This window comes from Pangasianodon hypophthalmus, chromosome 2 (assembly GCF_027358585.1).
Source record: "Pangasianodon hypophthalmus isolate fPanHyp1 chromosome 2, fPanHyp1.pri, whole genome shotgun sequence".
In the NCBI taxonomy this organism is placed as follows: domain Eukaryota; kingdom Metazoa; phylum Chordata; class Actinopteri; order Siluriformes; family Pangasiidae; genus Pangasianodon; species Pangasianodon hypophthalmus.
Window position 1 is genome coordinate 29,862,308 of NC_069711.1, and position 20,527 is coordinate 29,882,834.

The window sequence follows — 20,527 nt, forward strand, 5'->3', positions numbered from 1 at the left end:
AGTGTGTCTGCTCAAATGAAACTGTAATTAGAGGCATTTGTAGCTAACATGTTGGTGTGGTGTAATGTGTGAGTGAGTTACAATCTAATATTGTGAGTTATGATATTCCTCTCTACCACTAGTATACAATACTACCATAGTATAAGAAGCATTTCAATTCCCTATACACACTTCGAATAATCTGCATGGTAAATCATCTTATTTGCAAATGGGAATCATGAATTAACTGGATGTTTCTTTCTGTGCATCCTGTCTGATGCCTGGAAACACCTGATAGTTGCTATTTCCCCTGAAAAATAAAATGTAGCCACATGTAATTACACATAACGTGTTACACTGTTAAACCATACAATGACCATAATTCAACGTAGGCTACCTCGATATTTATTTATTTGTTTGGTTGTTTGTTGATTTGATCTGAAGTTGAAACACTTTATTTCTGTCCTTATTATTTCCACTTAAGTGTACTTTTTTTTTTTCCAAAGCTACTTTCACTCTAATATTTTTCCCCAATATGACTGTTATTTATTATATTTATTATATTTAGAATTTTAGGATAAAAATCACATTTAAGTTTCTGAAAACTGTTTTCTGAAAAAGGTTCTCTAACATTTGCTGCCAGGGAGCACTTTAGCTGTAAAATAATAATAATAATAATAATAATAATAATATTCCATAGACCCCTTAGCACCGCTTTATTTCATGACACATTCAAACTTTAGTCTCATCATTCAGTCTGTACATTATTGTAATATTCTGTAATATTCTGGCTAACGTTCCACCAACACAACACATTAGACTAAAGTTGACGTTGTTTATAAGCCGACTTGATTTTGCGTTACAGAGATTTGGATTAAACCCATTTACGTCAAGTTACCAGTCAAACACACTGATAACTACTATAAAACTCTAAATATAACTCGAGTGGGATGGTAGTGGGTTGTGATTTCATCATGGAACAGACTTAAAAAATATTTTAAAAAATGGGTTGAACCAAGTCAGTCAAGTTTCCATGGTTATGACACTGTGTCAGTAAAAATACTTTAAAGCAACTTGGTCCCTTGCTTAATGTGTCAAGCCTTAATTTAGCCTAAATACTGTGTGTTTAGGACTCAAGTGTTACAAAGAGAACTCAAATGAGTCAAGCAATCGATTTCCCTAAATCAAAAATGCATTCATGTTTGTTTTTTTTTAAACTACAGGCAGACTGACTTGGGTTAATTCGGGTTATTACCAAGTACCAAGGATACACTGGGAAACACCTAAAACTATCCAGAAGCATATGAAAAGTCAAACTCAACCAGTGGCAGTAAATGTAATAATAAGCTACAGCTCAATAAAGGCTAAACTTTACACTACACCAAAAAAAATGCACAAGTGTAATTAAAACAAGTATTCAGTGATGTTTCTTCCCCTCCAAGTTAAAAGAAAATTCAATGCATCACTTTTAAAGTTTATTTCAGCAAGGCACTAGAAACTCAGTTATACAGACATGACACACACACAAACAAAAACATAGCACTTTATTTTACAGTATGCTACAACCCTTGTATTTAATAGGTGAGTATGTGATAGTTAAATATAGTTACTGGTGTATATTATATGCATACATTTAAAGTGAACTTTTGAAAGTACTTTTAGAGTAGATTCTAAAGTCCATACAAAACTGTCACGTTTGTACAGCAGTACTTTAAGTCACAGTACAATGATTATCAGAGCTGAGTAGATTTAGTTGCACTTACAGGCAATACCTGATGCGTACGCTTTAAGCTGAATATATGTATAAGTGCATGTTAAAAATACAGACTACAATCATCAGCCACTTATGCAAGTCAAGAGCTTCAGTTAATGTTCACATCAGACGTCAGGATGGGGAAAATGTGATCTCAGTGACTTTAAGTGTGGCATGATTGTTGGAACCAGTTCAGAAACCGCTGATCTCCTAGGATTTTCCACACACCACAGTCTCTAGAGTTTACACAGAACGGTGCGAAAAACAAAAAACACCAAGTTCTATGAGCACAAACGCCTTGTTAATGAGAGAGGTAAAAGGAGAATTGCCAGACTTGTTTGAGCTGACAGGAAATCTATGGTAACTCAAATAAGCACTCTTTACACCCGTGGTGAGCAGAAAAGCATCTCGGAACATGCCGGACCTTGAGGAGGATGGGCTACAACAGCAGATGACCACATCAGGTTCCACTTTTGTCAGTCAATAACAGGAATGTGAGGCTACAGTGGGCACAGGCTCACTGAAACTGGACGGTTGAAGAATGGAAAAAGACTATTCATATAGCGTTCAATACTGTTTAGTATTTTTTCCCCATGGGATACATTGTACTCAAATTATTACTTGTAAGAATGACATATTATTGCACTATAATGCAGAGTACTGCTGAACAAACCATTTAAATATAAGTTACTATGCAGTTCAATCTTGAATATCACCATGTACTAACCTATTAAATACAAAGTATTTGCAACACTATACAATAAAGTACAACCAAAACATAATATAAACACAAATGGTGGAGAAACAAACATATCCCCCTTCGTCAAAAGTGTACAGTAAATATCTCTCCATTGTGCACTCATTCACACTGTCCTGTAAACCTGACTTTAATGACGAAAGGAGGGAAAAGAGGGAGGGAGGGAGGGATTAATGTGGTGTATCAGACATAACACTTGTTATAAAAAAAAGAAAAGTATTGTAATAAGTGTGTTCAGTAACGACACTTTTGGAAATGCCCTCCAGTACCTCACTGACATTCAGCCTTCCACAAAACGACAATATCATCATAATTACTTGATGACAAATTGATTTTCCATAATATCAGTCTCGTTAGACTGGTAATAGCATGTCGGCTGATCCAAATGCTGGAATATGGGTCCCTTGATATCTGCAGAGAGAGAGGAGTGTTGAGGCCTGACTGCATGCTTTATTTAAAAAAAAAAAAAAAAGAAAGAAAAATCCCATTTGGATCGCCAGCTACTAGTTCTACTAGTTCTTCGGTCAAAGAACGCAACTCAGTGTGTGATATTAGCATGCAGATTTCCAGCATCAGGACTACGGCTTTAACCGATACAGCGTAAAACAAAGCAGCTCAAAGAGCAGTGTCCATGTGTCACAATTCTGAGCTGGGCGACGCAACAATATATCGCCATTGCAATGAAATAGGTTACAATACACTTTCTCAAAGTATTGTGTATATAACATGGAGTATGACATGGAGTAATTCCACTGTTAACCCCAGTACCAGAGCGATATGTTCCATCTTTACTTTTATGATACTTTTACTTAAAAAAATCTAAATTTTTATTGTAAAACTGCCATATTGCTTTCATTTACAATGTGAGAGTAAGAACTAAGAATCATGGTGTGATATCGTTGCCATATTGCTCCACTAATTTATGTGGTTTATGACTCACCCTGACCATGATTTTAAAATGCTGTGTCATTTCCCTGGTAGTCACATGATACATTTCCTAATATTCTCTATAACTTCAACAGTATCATGAGGATCTTTTATGAAATTTGATCTGATTGGCTCTGATCAGCAGGGATAAGCTATAATATAAAAAAGCCATATCAGAGCATTAATAATAATAATAATAATAATAATAATAATTTGCATTTATTCGCCCAATGAAAACTGACCTGTAATTGAACAATGCTCCTGCCCCAAATGGAATAGGCAGACACTGCGAATCCGGGCTATTACCTGGAGAATGAGGCTATTAAACACTTTGGCCTTAATAAAGTCCTTACAGAAGGCAGCAAATTGGCACTCGGTGTAAACGCATGCCATTACAATCCATTGTACATGTCAGTACTGCTGGAAGCTGCCTCATTCTCGATTTGTCCTCTCTCGAGCCCTCACTGAGGTCCAGGACCTCTCGTTCCCTCGCTGTGCTCCGTGCCCCACATCTGATAGAACTGGGTGAAGTCGACGTAGGGCGGCACGCGGCCCGTCTCGTCTGGCTGTGCCGCCTGGCTCGCGCGCTGTCTGAAGAGGCTGCCGTCGCCCGAGCTGGAGCTGGAGCTCTGCGTGTGTGTGTTTGTGGACTGCAGTGTAGCCGTGGGACTTTGCCTATACACACGGGAACAGAGACACATTAAAGCCTTATGATGGGTTATAATATACGTATGTCTACTACAGGAGTTAGAGGGATCAGAGGACCTAATAGGCTAGGTGTGTGTGTGTGTGTGTGTGTGTGTGTGTGTGTGTGTGAGCAGATGTTTAACAGTTATTGAACTGTACTAATCAACATGAGGAGGAAGATTTATGATTTGTATTAGTTTATACCATAGTGCTGCTGAATTCTCAAATCTAATTTAATAAACCCATAATTCATGTTAAGCAGTGCATTGTGAAGTGCAGTGAAGTGAAAAAATGAAAAGTCGTCTAACAGTGACATCAGATGCCGCCTCAGGAACTGGCTGATACAATCCAAAAACATTTACGTTTCATTTTAATATTACACTTAAAATGTGTGGGACAGATAATTGAGCAGAACTTATGAGCCATGTGTTTCTACACTTAAATGGGTGTTAATCGTGTCATCTGTTTGGGGTATCTTTCTACCAGTGCAATGATACAACTGTGCAACAACAAACTTCCTCAAAGGGGCACTGCATATTTGCACATCTTTATTCTGCAACAATAAAAAGAGGAAATGAAATTAATCAGCGTAGATTGCTATTCAATACTTTGTGCTGGAATCTGCCTCGGGAGAATGGCACAGGTGCGCCCTTCAAACAAAGCTACACACAGAAAACTGGAATCAGCCAACGCACAATGCTACAAGGACCTCTGCATAAAAAATTAATAGAAACTTTAATGGAAAACTGGACTAAAGACAGAGCTCCAAGAGGAATGAAATGGACTGAACCATACCCAGGCGTGGGGGTGCCTCCTTCAAGCGTGGAAGCCGTGTTAGTCCCGTTGGTGAGCGTGCCCTGGGCTGGCATGACCAAAGAGAGGGTCACGCTTGTCTTACTGGTGCTCTGGGTGTTCGAATAGGGCACAGACACCGGGTAGATACGTCCACCTGAGGGGAGAGAGGGAGGACGTGAAAAGTGAAGAAGAGCCAGGCTGTTAAAGAAAGACAGTAGATAGTATTGAAAAAAGGAGAATGAATGTTTGATGCAATAAGGGAGAAATAAAAACATGAAAGAGAGATCACAGAGGCAGGAAGAGAGAATGAGGTGAGGAGAGGAGAGAAAGGCCATTAAAGAAGACCGAAAGGAGAAAGGAGGGCAAGGAGAAAGAGGTTGGCGTAATAAAGGAGAAATGAAATAGACGGCAGATAAGAGAGAGAACGAGAGAGAGAGAGAGAGAGAGAGAGAGAGATCAGAGGAGAAGGCAGAGGGTGTTAAATAACCATGGCTATGATATATAATGGTTCTGCAACAATTCACTCTCAACGATCCCACTGTCATTCTCTCGGTATTGATTTTTACACACTATACAATCTACACAATACAGTCTCTGATGACTATACTTAGAAACTCAGTAATTCCAATGCAGGAGTGAAAATAACATACATTCACCAGCCAGTTTATTAGGAATACCTGCTCATTCATGTAATTATTCAATTAGCCAATCATGTAGCAGCAGTGCCATTCATAAAATTATAAGCTTCAGTTAATGTACAGAACAAAAAATTGTGATGTCGGAGACTCTGACTGTGGAATTCTAGAGTACATAATAGTGCGAGAACCAAAAAACCATTCAATGAGTGGCAGTTTTCTGGGTGAAAATGCCATGTTGATGAGAGAGATCAGAGGAGAATAGTCAGAATTAGGTTGGAGCTGCCAGGAAGGCTGCAGTAACTCGAATAATAACCGCTCTTTACAACTGTGGTGAGCAAAAGCATCTCAGAATGCTTTGAGGCAAATGGGCTACAACAGCAGAAGACCACATCAGGTTCCTGAAACTGGGAAGCTAAAGACTGGAAAAATATCGCCTGGCCTGTTTCCAATCTTTAATTGTCTTCTGCATTCTGATGTTTGATGTGAACACTAACTGAAGCTCTTGACCTCTATCTGCATGATTTGTACATGCATTGCACTCCTGTCACATGATTGGCTGATTACATAACTGCATGAATGAACAGGTATACAGATGTTCCTGTTAAAGTACACTTAATAATTATCCTTTCTTTTTCCAGAGGATCTAAGATCTGCCCCAAACATAGCCAAGGTTAAAAACCTTTCAGTTATACAAATTAAATTGCCTTGTCTTGCCTTTTTATTTATTCATTCAGCAGAGGCTTTTTTTCCCCAAAGCCCTAATAAATAAGGAAGAAGCAACCTCTTATGCAGGTTCAACAGCTTAAACCTGTTACATCTGAAGCAATTTATTTCAGGATGACAAAGTAATTACCTTGTGGTTACCATAAGACCTTGTATATATGCACACTCAAGTTTCCTACCATGACAGGACTGACCCCGCCTATGCAACTGTCAGTCATTCCAGATTCATATGTCAACTGGCTCATCTACTCTTGTTATTGAGGGGGAAAAAGCAGACTGCTCTTTCCGCATATTTTTAGTGATAACTCATAGCAGTGTACTCTAGCGTTAAAATGCGGAGTTCCTATGCAAAACGCGTAAAGGTTGGCACGTCTGTGGGACGGTAGCTACCACTTTTTTCCAGGTGAAAGTGCAGCACACTGGAGCATTCACTTGCCTAGCTAATAAATTTTTGATTTGTTCATTCCCCCAATAGTACAAATTAGAATAATGGTATGTTGTAACAGGTTTGGATGAAAACATAACGATACAAAATGAAACAGAGATACTAAAATCATCATGTCCGCCTGTGAACAATGTGAGATAGTTTACTAGAAGTTACTAAAATTAATGTTTAAAATCATTAAACAAGGGTCATTTTTCAGTAAGGGCTTTACAAAATATGTTAAAATGTCTGAATTCATTTTTTCTACATGGATTATTTTTTATAAAATTACATGTTTTTTATGAAATGACATGCCAACAGTGGCAACACTTCTGGGATTTGACCTCAACCTTCCAATCACTGGTGCAGAACTTTAATTACTGAACGAACGCTGCCCTTATTAATCCACCACTCTAAATTATGTTCCTGCTCTTTGATTATGAAGACTGTAAAAAAAAAAAAAAAAAAAAAAAAAAGCAAAAAGACAGACAGAGAGATGCTGAAGTTTTGCTGCATACTCTATCATGCAGGAAGCTGTGCAGGTGCCGACACAGGAAGACACACAAACAGTGAAAGTGTGAAACAGACAGAAACAGAGCGAGATACACAAAGAGGAGCAAACAGATCCAACTCTTTTTATGAAAATTCTGAATTTGTGCAAAATGAAACAATTTTTTCAAGTAAATGATAACAAAGCGAGTGTGTGTTCCAGGAACACAGCCCCAGAAGACATGTACCAAATCATCAAACCAATATCTACTGCTATTACCAGTATCAGTACATATAATGGTGTAGTATTTTGTACAGTGTTCTCAATAATTATTGGCAGCCTTCATAAAAATGAGCATAATTTCTCATTACTAGGAGAAACTAATGATCTTTGGGCTAAAAAAAAAAAAAAATCACTCTCATTCTCACAACATTTTAAAATACATTTTTAAATACTTTCTCTCAAAAATATATGTGGCAAAATTATCGACACCCTGTATTTATTTTAAATAAATACAAATATATACAAATAAATATCAATACAAAAATTGTTATTCTTGAAAGGAACTGCATCTATGGCCGCCTCTGCCAGGAGGTCCAGACTTCAGGCGTCGTGGTCTTTTAACCCAATAATGTGCCAAACAATATTTTTATATTAATTGTCGCACAGGTTCATTAAGGGTGCCGATCATTCTAGAGGATTCTGCATGTGCTTTGAGACGTAGCCGCTTTATCTGCCATTTTTACACCACTGAAATCTGAGATATGTTGAACTGAAGCTGAGAAGTGAAATACTTTGTGCTTGCTTTGTTCTCCATCCAACCACAGGAATTTAACTCCCACTGGCCTGTAACGATTGAATGTGCTCTCGGGCTGGTGCCAATGACACACCACACAAAACACAGAACACGACAGCTGGCTTGTTGTGTCAGGGTCCTTTGGCTAGCGCTCTTTTGATGACGCCATCTTGTCAACCAGAACATAACAACGACTGATTAAAACACAGCTTGTATATGCAACTTTTAACTACCTAAAAACATTTGGATGGAAACGGACCTCAGAATACACAGTTATATAAGACACAGTGAGACCTGACACACACACACACACACACACACACGCATGCAGGGAGGGAGAAAGGGGCAGAGAGCGAGGTATGTTTACCTTGCGTTGGAGTAAGCGAGCCGTCTGATAGAGGGTAATTAATGGTGCGAATGAGCAGGGTCATGTCCTCGTGGCGTGAACACTGCACTGCTCTCTGTCTGGCGTAGGCGTCATGATGAAGCCGCTTCACGCGCTCCACCACCGACTGGGCCACCGCCTCCACGTTGCCCTGTTGGGCCAACTCCGCCGACACCATGGCAACCATCTCCTGAAAGAAGGAATTATGGGATATGGAGTCCATCAGCAGAGTCGGTGGCTAGTAATATTAAATCAAGAAAGGGCCGGTCGTATAACCATGCAAAGTTTTCCTAGCTCATTTGAGGGGCTTTTTCGAATCGTTTTTATCGTTCTACTGCACCTTCAAGCCAATAGCTATTATATTACACACACAAGACCAGTCTGTGTGACTCACTCTTAGTACTCATGGTTATTTTAGTTTTTTTGATTGAATGTTGCAGAGAAACTTTTATCCGATTTTAATCAGGAATGCATGAACACAGCACACTGTGTAATATCAGAGGATCAAAGGTGCGGTTAATGGTCTACAATTAAAAAGGAACTACTTTATCTGGCTTATGTATCAGATATTTAAGTATGTTACATATTTTCTTTACTGAAATAAAACAAAAACGGGTATTAACCATGTGTGCTTTTTATTTTATTCAGTGTTGCCAACTTAGTGTCTTTGTTGCTAGATTTGGTGATTTTTTTTTAGACTCCTTTACTGATTTAAATCAAAAAAGAGCCTAACAAATCTAGCGACTTTCTGAGCAGACGTTAGTGACTGTCTTGAACTTGATATGGCTCTCCAGCTCATATCACAGCTGCTGATATACGAGTTGAGACAACAGGTTCACTCCACTCGCCATCAGTGAGTAACACCTGACTGTGTTGCGCTTGTGACCAATCACTGATCACGACTGTTCCCAATGACCAATCGCTAATTACCACTCTTTGTCCCACCCTTACACCCCTTCCTTCATCAATTTAAACACTCTTATGGAAGATAAATACAAAAGCAAGTCACCATTTCCTTCATGACAATTCACCTTTCATGACAAGTCACCGTCACTGCTTCTTTGTCTGCGTGCTTGATTGAAAGTACAGTATTCTGAAAATGCGTAAAAGCTTAGTTTGTGCATTGTGCCATGACAAAAGATGACTTCCTTCTAAGAAATAAATTATTTAAGAAATAAATTGCAATCAATTATTTTCTATTAGAGAGATAAAAGTCTATTCTATTCAAAGGGAAAATCTTTCTGCTTCATTTACCCTAATTTATAATTTGATACGTCATGATCATGAGGAATAATTAATATGCAAATTAGTCTGTGACGCCATCTGGCGACTTCTAGTGAACTTTTTGGGTGTGTCTTAGCTACTTTCTTCTGAAAAGACAGCACTGGCAGCACTGATTTTATTTGACTTTTGATTTCACTGGTAAATCTAATGGGAAAAGCTTGAATTGTAATCACTCTAATTAGGCACTTTGTAGCACAACATGAATTTATCTTTCAACTGATATTAACAATCTCTAGTTTATCTGCAGACTTAAGTGGTCTTTCCACCAAGCTCACCTGCCTTTACTAAAGCACACATGTAAGAAACTTTAACTCCTATTAGTCCATTTGCTGAGTATGAATAGGAGTGAAATTGATAATTTTGTTCTGTTGTTGTTTGGTTTGGATTACTCTGCATATGATTAAAATAACAACACCACCACCAAAAAAAACCCCAACAAACAGTGTGTAGGTCCAGACTCTCTGTATGGAATCTATGCATTTCTATTGGCACCAACGATGATTAAACTATAATAAAGCATAAGAAACTTCTAGAAACTACATTTGATTGGCAGTGTATCAAAAGGCTCCATTACATTATTGCTGTCATGCTATGAAGGGTGTTATCTTGCTATTTTTATTGATTTAATTAAAACTTTTCCATGCACTGTAGTTTTATGGAGTAAAAGTAAGTACAGGACATTATTCATGCTTGTTGTCATGGCTACAATTCAGTATAGTTATGTAGTGTGACGCACTAATTTAGAACTGTGATAAAAAAAAAAACAGTGGACATCCATCTGGATGGATATATCTGATCAAACACAAATAATGTCTGCCATTTTTTAAAATATTTTCTTCTTTATATTACTAAGATTTGCATAAGAATGTAGGAATTACTTATGCAAATGAGAACACACCTGATTGACCTGCTCAGGTCCATGGGCTGCCTCAAGGGCCTTAATGAGCCCCTCTGACATCAGCAACAGGAAGCCTGTGACTCCATCCAGCGACTGGCCGCCGTGAATCTCGGGCTCTGCGATGATTGGCTTACTCTTAGCCGCACTAAGAATGGACACGTTAAACACACAAACCAGGGTTTAACCATCAGGTTATGTAATTTCTTAAATAAAACAAACCAACACTTCAGTCAGCAGTCATTCATCTGTTCACATGAACTTTTGGGAAACCTGCTGAAGTGTACACTCTGTACAAGTGTGTGTGTGAGAGAGGTCTGAATTAAAAGCAGCAACTTCCTTTGCATGGCTGTAGTTTCCACAAGGCAGGAAATGGAGGTCTGGGTGAACAGGTTAATGTCATGTAGAAATGCTGTAATAGTCCAACTGGACAGCAGTCAAACAGACAAAGTGGAGAGCAGACCATGGGGAAAGAGAGAGCGAGTGAAAGAGAGCGAGAGAGACCCTTAGACGGAGACACAAGCACAATCAGAGAGACGGAGAGGAAAAGAAAAAGAGACAGTCTGGTGTATGCAGAGACAGAGATATTGTAAGACAACGAACAGGTACACGCTGCATCAAACATTGAGACTCATTTTTCAAGCTGGATATAAACAAATGTATTCCTAAATCATTCGCAGGAGCATTTACGCAAGAAATGCGGCATTCATGAAAATACATTTAGTTCTGAAAAATTTTTGAATCAAATCCTAACTGGCAAGGAGTTGCTGCAATTTTATACATGGATTATGCTGTCAAGTTTAAATGGTTTATTTATTCCAAATGCACAAATGAATTTAATGAGAACTCAGTCATTTCATATAAATGGATTGAAAAGTAAGCAAATCAAGACAAATTTATAAATTAAGAAAAGTAAAACTAGCTATTCAGCTAGGACAAAAGTAAAATAAAATAAGAGGAAGAGTTAGTGTGTGTATATGGGTGTCACTAAATGTAAATCTGCTGTGCCATGAACAAGCTGATGGGCATTCACCAACATATGCAAGTGAAAATCAGTGTTAGTGAAACTTTCAGAGGTCTGGTGTGAAATTGGCCTAGGAGAATATTTACAAGCTAAAATTGATAAATAAAGTCCATCTTAATATTCAGATGGTTGTAAAGAACAAATAGAGAATGGAAAATCGCCTGTGGTTATTTACATATACATATACACAGTATGTACATATATACATATAAATAGTAGGGATATTTCCAGCCTAATGTAGGAATAGCACTGTGAAACATCAAAAGGTCCAGCCTAATGTTGTTAGCTACTTATTTTTATGATATATAAATCAAAATATAACAATCTGATTTCATTATTTGCACATTCATAAACAAAAATGGTTGTCATAACCAGCAGAAATCATCTGCATTAGACCAAACATACAGGAAATACAATCACCCAGAAACATAACTGAATCATTCTCTACATGCTAACTTAATAAATATATAATTTAAATAACATGTTAAATAAAATGTCTGGGACTTTAATGAAGTGAAAATGATGTATATTTTAGCTCTATGCAGACATATTTGAGGAGGGTGTGTCAAAGTCTGAATAATTATGGTGTATTTATTTCCTTTGAACCCACCTCAGGACATCGATATCTGTGTAGCTGAATTTCACCTTGTAGTCTCCGATCCGCCTCAGACTGCTCTGCCCTGCGATCATCCCCGTCTGTCTGAGCCGATTTGGGTCCAGGCCTGAGAGAAAGAGAGAGAGAGCGAGAGAGATTAGTCTAAGAGAGAGTTTTATCTAACTATGACACATAGAGAGTAATAGACTACAGCCCACCCGTTTTGCCATGTGTGTGTGTGTGTGTGTGTGTACGTGCATACTCGCCTAGCTGAGCCAGTCTGGCCAGCTCATCTTCATTATCGGCTGTGTGGGCTCGTCCGATCTGAATCACCTGATTCTGACGGTCACTGGTGTACTTGCACAGCAGAGCTCGATTGGTGCCTGCACAGTGCCACAAACACACACACAAACACACACCAAAACGTTACTCAGACAAATTTCACTGCAAAATAGTTATATAGGCAAAAGAAGTTAAAAGACAAAACAGAAAGGGAAGAGCTGTTATTATAGCTGAAAATAATCAAGCATGGGGTGTTGTGATGCCTTTGACTATTTCTCCAGTAACAGCATGCCCTGAACTGTTTTTGTTTCTCTCATACTACAGCAATTATCTATTACATTATAGCAGCTTGCCATGTTACTAAAAAACTGGGAAGCACAAAGCCCTCTACCCTCAAGTCTTTCCTGAGGAGGAAAACTGACTGTTACAAAGTACTGACACTGGAGACTCCTTCCATAAATGTTAAACAAACATCTACTTACAGAAAGCTTCACCATATCAAAGATTTTTCTTTGTTTAAAAAATATGTTTTTTAATCCCTTTATTATTAGCTATAGATTATGCAAAGTGTCCATCATACAAGTCCCTGTAAATGAGTTGTTACTACAGAAACATTAACTTATTAGGAATAATGCATTAAAATAAAGCTGTGGCACTACTGTCAGAGCTGTTGTTACAGAGAACGACTTTTAAACAATCGGAAACGTACATATGCATGTTGTTCTTCATGTTGTTTCATCCTTTTTAACAACAAATGCAGTCTTCACAGGCGAAACCCTGGGCTCAAACCAAGAGTAGATATTCAGAGCTATTGCTATTAAATGTTTAAACAATCAATCTAACAGGGAAGATGTGGGCAACAAGAAACACTTTTCAGTCACATCTTCCAATATTTTGATGACTTGAATGATGAAATGAGTGAGTTCAAACAAAAGGTGCCATGTTTTAAGCTGTTTAACACATCTAGATGCAAATATGATAATCATCACAAAAACAAAAGAATTGGCCTTGCCATTCCAAACTCATCTAGATGTGTTAAACAACTTAAAACATGGCACATTTTGTTTGAAAAAATATTAGAACCTGTTAGATCAGGTCACCTGTGAAGAGTGCATTTGTTGTTTAAAAGGATAAACCAACATGAAGACCAGAGCGCTGTCTATGGGAGAAAAGTGAGCCATTTTGAAGCTAGGCATAGCCAATACAACAATTTGGAACGTTCTGAAAAAGAAAGAAACCACTGGTGTACTAACAACCAGACATCACACGGGTCGGCCAAAACAACAGCAGTTGATGACAGAAACATTGAGAGAGCTGTGAAGAAAAACCCCAAAACAACAATTAGTGACATCACGAACAACCTCCATAGGGCAGGGGTAAAGGTATCACAATCAATCAAAGATGACTTTGAGAGCAGAAATATAGAGGCCATACCACAAGATGCAAACCACTTATCAGCAGTAAGATTCAGAAAGCCAGATTGGAATTTACAAAGAAATACAGAGAAGTTCAGGAACCATGATTAACCTCTACCAAAGTGATGGAAAGGCCAAAGTGTGGAGAAAGAAAGGAACTCCTCTGATGCTGCTGTGATCCAAAACATACGAGCTCATCTGTCAAGCATGGTGGAGGTAGTGTCATGGCTTGGGCTTGCATGGTTGCTTCTGGAATAGGCTCACTAATCTTTATTGATGATGTAACTCATAATGGTAGCAGTAGAATGAATTCAGAAGTCTACAGAAACATTCTGTCTGCCAATTTAAAGAGAAATGCATCCAACCTAATTGGGAGGAATTTCATCACACAGCAAGACAATGCTCCAAAACACACTGCCAACACAACAACACAACTTCATCAGAGGAAAAAGGTGTAAGGTTTTAGATTGGCCAAGTCAATCACCAGACCTTAACCCAATTGAGCATGGATTTCACCTCCTGAAGAGGAGACTGAAGGGAGAAACCTCCCAAAATGAACAACAACTGAAAGATTCCAAGCCTGGAAAAGTATCACAAGAGAAGGATACAAAAGTCTGGTGATGTCAGTGAGTCACCGGCTTGACGCAGTTATTGCAAACAAGGGATATGCAACCAAATATTAAGTGTTATTTACTTTAAGACTATCTGTTCCAATATTTTTGCTTGCTTAAAAAACTGGGTGGTCTCCCAACAAAGGTGCCATGTTCACTCATATGCTCCTCTACAATGATGTGTTTTTGTTCACCCCAAGTATAATAAAAAAAAAAAGTTTGTTTTCTTTCTTTCTTTTCCATATCCATGGGATATCAACTTCAACTGCATTACCATATCTGTCTCAGCAATTACCAAGACAACATAACCCACGGCAATGCACCACTTTGACCACAGCTTGACCTTTTCAGAAAGTCAAACCCACATGCAAAACAGAGAAATGAGGGATTTTAATGTCAAGCTCACAGAAAAAAGGCGAAAGGTCTGTGTGTGTGCTGTGTTTATAGCTTGAGGGAAAACAAAGCAATGTCTAAATACACAGCAGCACTAATGGAGGAAAATCAGATCAAGAGCAAAATGGAATTTATGAAAATTTCCCGCAGGATAATATTACATAAGGTGACCTAGAGGTGTGTGCGATGTGACATACCGCTATCCTCATACGTGACAAACAATCCGTTGCGTAAAAGTGAATTTGAAGCTGTTAGAGTGTTATCATTAAATGATAGGTATTTATATCTGTACTGTACTTAGATATTTATATCCAAATTTAATAATCCTACTGCTTTTAGTCAAATGTAGTTCTTCATCTTCTTCTAAAGATGGCTATATTAGAAATATTTTAATTTGTTCATACAAAAATGGATCCCCTAAAATCCTGATTCCTAGAAGGCTATATTCAACCATAGTTTTTTCCCCTTCTTTTCCTGGTATATGCATTATTGGTATTATATTCCAGTGTTGCACAAGTATGTCACACAAGTCTATACTGTCTGTGTGTGGGATTATATTAAATATGTTAAACTTGTTAACAATGTTTTTAACATTTTTATTTTAGAGGTTATCATCTATCTTTTATTCCGAAAATCTACTGCAGCATTTGTGAGAATTTGCAAAATACAAATAAGAAAAGGATGATTAAGGATGATAATATGCTTCTTTGGTTATTATAAAAATTCCACCATACCTATAAAGTGGATTTTGATCATCTGTCAAACACACAGAAGTGATGAGAGCGTGTTTGTGTGTACGCACCCACATTAGCGATGTACAGCTTGTTGTTGAGAATGAGAGCGACTACAGCCGTGGCTCCTCCAGACACCTCCTGCTCCAGAGTTTTCAGCCTCTCTGCTATCTTCTGACTCTGAGGAGACAGCTGATGAAACATCACCCCCTGCAGGACAAAGAGAGGAACAGCATTACACAAATTATGCTCATGAGACCCTGTGTCCTGAGCATGTTTTCACACTGTACAGTCTAATACATTGCTCACGTTCCATAATTATCTAGTGCTAATAGATAAAAACTCAAGAAGGAACCAAAGACTGCACAAGAGCTCAGTTCGGGTCTAAGGAGGGTTCATAACGTATTTGTATATTTCTTCTGGTGTTCTGGTATATGCGGGGAAAAAACACCTGTAAACTATGCATTGTGAAAAATGTGGCCTGAAAACTGTGTACTCTCTCTGTGAAACAAATTAGTAACAACAAATATACATGCTCCAGAATATTAAACTACACAACTATTCAGAGTTAGAGTGTTTATTCAGAGAAAGAGTGTTTCTCTTTCCTTTATTCAGTCCTGAATCAAAAAGCATGTTGAATTTTATTTGTATTTCAATACCTGGCTTGGCGTGACCTCTGCTGTACTACAGAGGCGCAGTGTGCAGCGTGTTTAATCACGCCGTTCTCATGTTCAGAACCAACAAAAGGAATTCTCTATTCATGAATTCGTTTTGTGTGTGGGACCTTGAAAGATGCTGCTGTAACCATTCTCTTTGCCATGTGTGTGTGTGAGTGTGTGAGCGCGTGAGTGTTCTCGCCTCTGGGAGTTGCGCTTGAAGGTTGGCTTTTTCTGCCAGTGCGTCATCGATGGTTTCAAAGTAACTCTTCTCCACTACATCAAAAGCCTTGGAGACACCAAAATGGAAGAAAAGACAAAAAACATTCATTACACATTCATCTAACCTGAATAATGAGAAGTCACGTCTAATCTATCATCATCTTATTCAAACACTACAGACACATGCAGAAATTTTTAAAGCTTCCAAAAGAGTCCATTTGATTACAAAGAAGCTGGCCATAAAGTGCCATTTCTGTGTTATTTTAGTCTATTTTCACTATTTTCAAAGGGTATGCAAACCTTTGCACTACACTGAAGGTTATATGTTTAGGTGTGTAGACACCAGAAAGTTCCTTATTAGGATCAAAACTTTTCCTGTATGTCACAGTAAAGCAAATATGAACATGAAAAAGTGTCATGTGCAAGTGCTTAACTTTTTCTAAGTCAATTTGATAACAACCAACTCATCATGTTTACTGACATCTTAAGGCTTAAGTATACACTGCAAAGATACACTGCTTAAGGATACATTACTGGCATCATGCCAGTACTATACTTGCTGAACCTTCATGAAAAGGAAGCCTTATCTATACCAACTGCTACTAATTATCTATAATTATATAAAAGACTGTGGTAAATGAATAATTTAAGCAAAAAAAAACCTATTAGGATTTAATTAATTGTACATGATTGCTAAACAAACTGTTATGATAAGTGTTATTGATAGACTTACTGACTGACTTACTAACCAACTGACTGACTGAGTTACTGACTGACTTTTTGACTGAACAACTGGCTGACTGAGTTACTGACTGACTTAATATCTCACCTACTGACCGACTGGCTGGCTTACTGACTGACCTACTGACTGACTTACTGACTTATTGATGGACTGACTGACTTACTGACCGACTGACTGGCTTACTGACTGACCTACTGATCAACTGACTGACTTACTGACTGACCTAGTGAACGACTGACTTACTGACAAACTAACTGATTCACTAACCGACTGACTGACTTACTGTCCGTCATACTGAATGACTGACTGAACTGACTGACTTACTGAACAGCTGATTGAGACTTACTGATCGATTTACTGCCCAACTATACTGCTGTTTGGCTTACTGACTAACTGACTTACTGTCCAACTGACATACTGACCGAGTGACTGACAGGCTGAAGTACTGTCCAACTAACTGCCTGACTGACTGAATTACTGTTCAACTGATAAACTGACTGACTTACTGACTGTCATATTGAACAACTGATCTATTGAATGACTGACTTACTGACAGACTAACTGTTTGAGACGTTCTGACTGACCTACTCCCCAAGTGAACTGCTGTCTAATTGACTAAATTACTGACAGATTGACAGACTTGCTGATGAATCAACTGACCAAACGAGCGACTTACTGACATACTGCCTGAATGAGCAATTTATTGATGAACCAACTGACTTTCTGAGGGACTGACTGCCTTACTGTCCGACAAACTGACTTACTGCCTGACCAACTGACAGACTTAGTGACATACCATCCAACCAACTGACCAACCTAGTTAAAGACTGACTGATTTACTGACAGATTGATTGACTTACTGTCCAAACTAACTTACCGATTTACTATCCAACCCACTGACCGACTTACCAAAAGCCTGACTTAGCGGCCTACTTACTGACAGACTGACCAACTGATTTACTCACCAAATGACTGACTTACTCACTGACTTATTGTCTAACTAACTAACTTAGTGTCCAACTAACAAAATTAGTGCTGTTTCTAAACATATGCGAAACCCTGATCTTGGGTAAAAATTTGTGTGGCTTCACCAATTTCAAAGCTGATGCTGCTTATCTTACAGAGTTTTTATCAAAACAAATGAAATGGACAATCTGAACAGCTAAGTTAACCTGTGAAAGCTAACCAAGCAAGCACAGCCTACTGCGATAATTCTGTACCAATCTTGTGCGACTGTGAATGATTCTGCTTAAGTGAGCAGCTGTAGTGAATCTCTAGTGAGAAAAATGCCAGCTACCTGTGTGAGGAGTCGACGGACGTCTGCGTCGGAGTGGCTGGAGTTGAGCTGACCCAGTAGAAGCTCTGCAGTCAGACACTGAGACACAAAATTGGCCACTTGGCTGCCGTCGTAACCATTAAACACCCCGTACAGGAAACAGGAATCAGTACTGTTGGGCAAAATAAATAGGATCTAGGATTAATCTTTCATAGACAAGGTATTAAGGTATAAATGAGACAGAGGTAAATTTTCAAGTGCTTGGATCAATCCACTGGAACATTTGCTGGATCTGAATCCAGACAGCAGTGTGCTGGTTGACGACCCCTGTCCTAGCCTGGTGTACAACCTGACCACAGAAGCTGCAGTGTTATGTTTTATATCTCACGTGAAGCGGAAATGGCCGTCCTCATTAGGGTGCATCTGGGTGCTTTTGCCATCGGAGCTGTACACACAGTTTGGGGCCGTGCCCACACCACATAGCTGGCACAGAGGCAGGTCATCTGTCCAGCTCTGGTGCTAAAACCCACAGGAAGAAGTCCAGAACATGGTATTAATACATTTCAAAAGGAGCTGTTTATCCTCCAAAAGATAACCTAGATAGTTCACTTGTAAATGAGTACTTATCTGCAGCATTTAGTCCTGCATTGGGTCCATGACGTACAACTAATAACAGTATATAGCACATTCTAAGGTGACATAGGCTTAAATACCTAATGTGAGCCTATTTTATTTCTGTTTATGTTTCTTGCTTTAAGTGCAATTTCCTTACTTGCCTTGACAGGTTTACCAGATTTGTGCTGTATATGTATAATAACATCCAGAGCCTCCTCAAAACACATCCGTATTGTTCATATTCACTGATTTATGGAAAATTCTGTACTTTTAACATCTTACTACATCATCTTTGAAGGCCACTAGTTTGTCTTTTACATAATTTTAGGACTTCCAGGTCGGTTGGTTTAGCTAAGTAAATGTATGACGTCTAAATACCAAATCGCCACATAAGGGAGATGTAGTGCACTGGAAAGGGCGCAGAAGCTATTTTTTCATGCTCTTTCTAGTACACTTTGATAGGGAGTATAACAGCCATTTGGGGTTCAACCCACAAAAGTTAGCAACGCTAACCATCTTACAGTAACATCACTGTATGTTCAAACACTAGACTCGTAAAGACTCTGGAAAGTGCAGCTAGTCGCCAAAGTTATATACTCAATTCTATAGCACGGTATAATTATTAAATCTATATTTTTAGATCTGACTAACTAGGTATAGCAAATTAGACAGAGTATTATGTGGATATTTAAATGCTAGCAGGCTAACTAAACAAGTGCTATATTTCCGCTACAAATAAAATGTATACAGAGGAATTTTTGACAGCGTCAAAAACAGACAAAGTAGCCACACTTGTAAATAAACGCCATGTTACAAAAAGAAAAAGTGACAGTACGTAATTGTTGTCTTACACTATGCATCAGAGGCTTGCGCGACGCCGCCATCTTGAAGCGGAAACGGGACTTTTAGGATTCCGTAAAGATTCGGAAACGTTCGGTAATCTTCGGCTGTAGGGCTCGGTCTCAAACAACTACACTACTGTACGTGGTACACTAGCATAAGAGGGCGTTTTAGGGCGACTGTAAAAGTAAATATACAAGATTTCAAGAATAAAGTCGTAGTATTTCGAGAATAAAGTTGTAATATTGGGTGAGATTTTTTTTTGCTAGTTTGGTAATAGTAAGTAAAAGTTTTTTCAAACACCTTTTTAATAAAGAAACATTAACACTACTACTTCTATTAATAATAATAATTCCCACTCTTAAGCATTTTATCATGGTCAGGGTGGCAGTGAGTCCAGAGCCTATCCCGGAAACACTGGGCATGAGCCGGGAATACATCCTGGATGTGATGCGAGGCTATCGCAGGGCACCATGCGTGCGTGCACACACACACACACACACACACACACACACACACAAGGGCAATTTAGCATAGTCAGTTCACCTACTGGAATGTTTTTGGGACGTAGGAGGAAACTGGAGAACCCCGA

General features: G+C 38.5%; 1 protein-coding gene across 2 annotated transcripts; it reads right to left on the minus strand.

Moving 5' to 3' along the window:
• Positions 1–1,441: 1,441 nt before the first annotated feature.
• Positions 1,442–20,085, minus strand: tab1 (TGF-beta activated kinase 1/MAP3K7 binding protein 1). Of its 2 annotated transcripts, XR_008301239.1 has the most exons (12): positions 19,947–20,085; positions 18,869–18,999; positions 18,502–18,652; positions 16,443–16,529; positions 15,656–15,794; positions 12,419–12,535; positions 12,168–12,279; positions 10,537–10,681; positions 8,337–8,544; positions 4,899–5,052; positions 3,659–4,091; positions 1,442–2,900 (listed from the first exon to the last, which is right to left on the minus strand). XR_008301239.1 is itself a non-coding variant. In XM_026933559.3 (11 exons), the coding sequence occupies exons 1-11, from the start codon at positions 19,977–19,979 to the stop codon at positions 3,878–3,880; spliced, it is 1,491 nt and encodes a 496-aa protein (XP_026789360.1). In that variant the 5' UTR covers positions 19,980–20,085; the 3' UTR covers positions 1,442–3,877. The 2 variants fall into 2 exon arrangements, 1 of the variants encoding a protein (XP_026789360.1); XM_026933559.3 differs by having other exon boundaries at positions 1,442–4,091.
• Between the last annotated feature and the right edge of the window lie 442 nt (positions 20,086–20,527).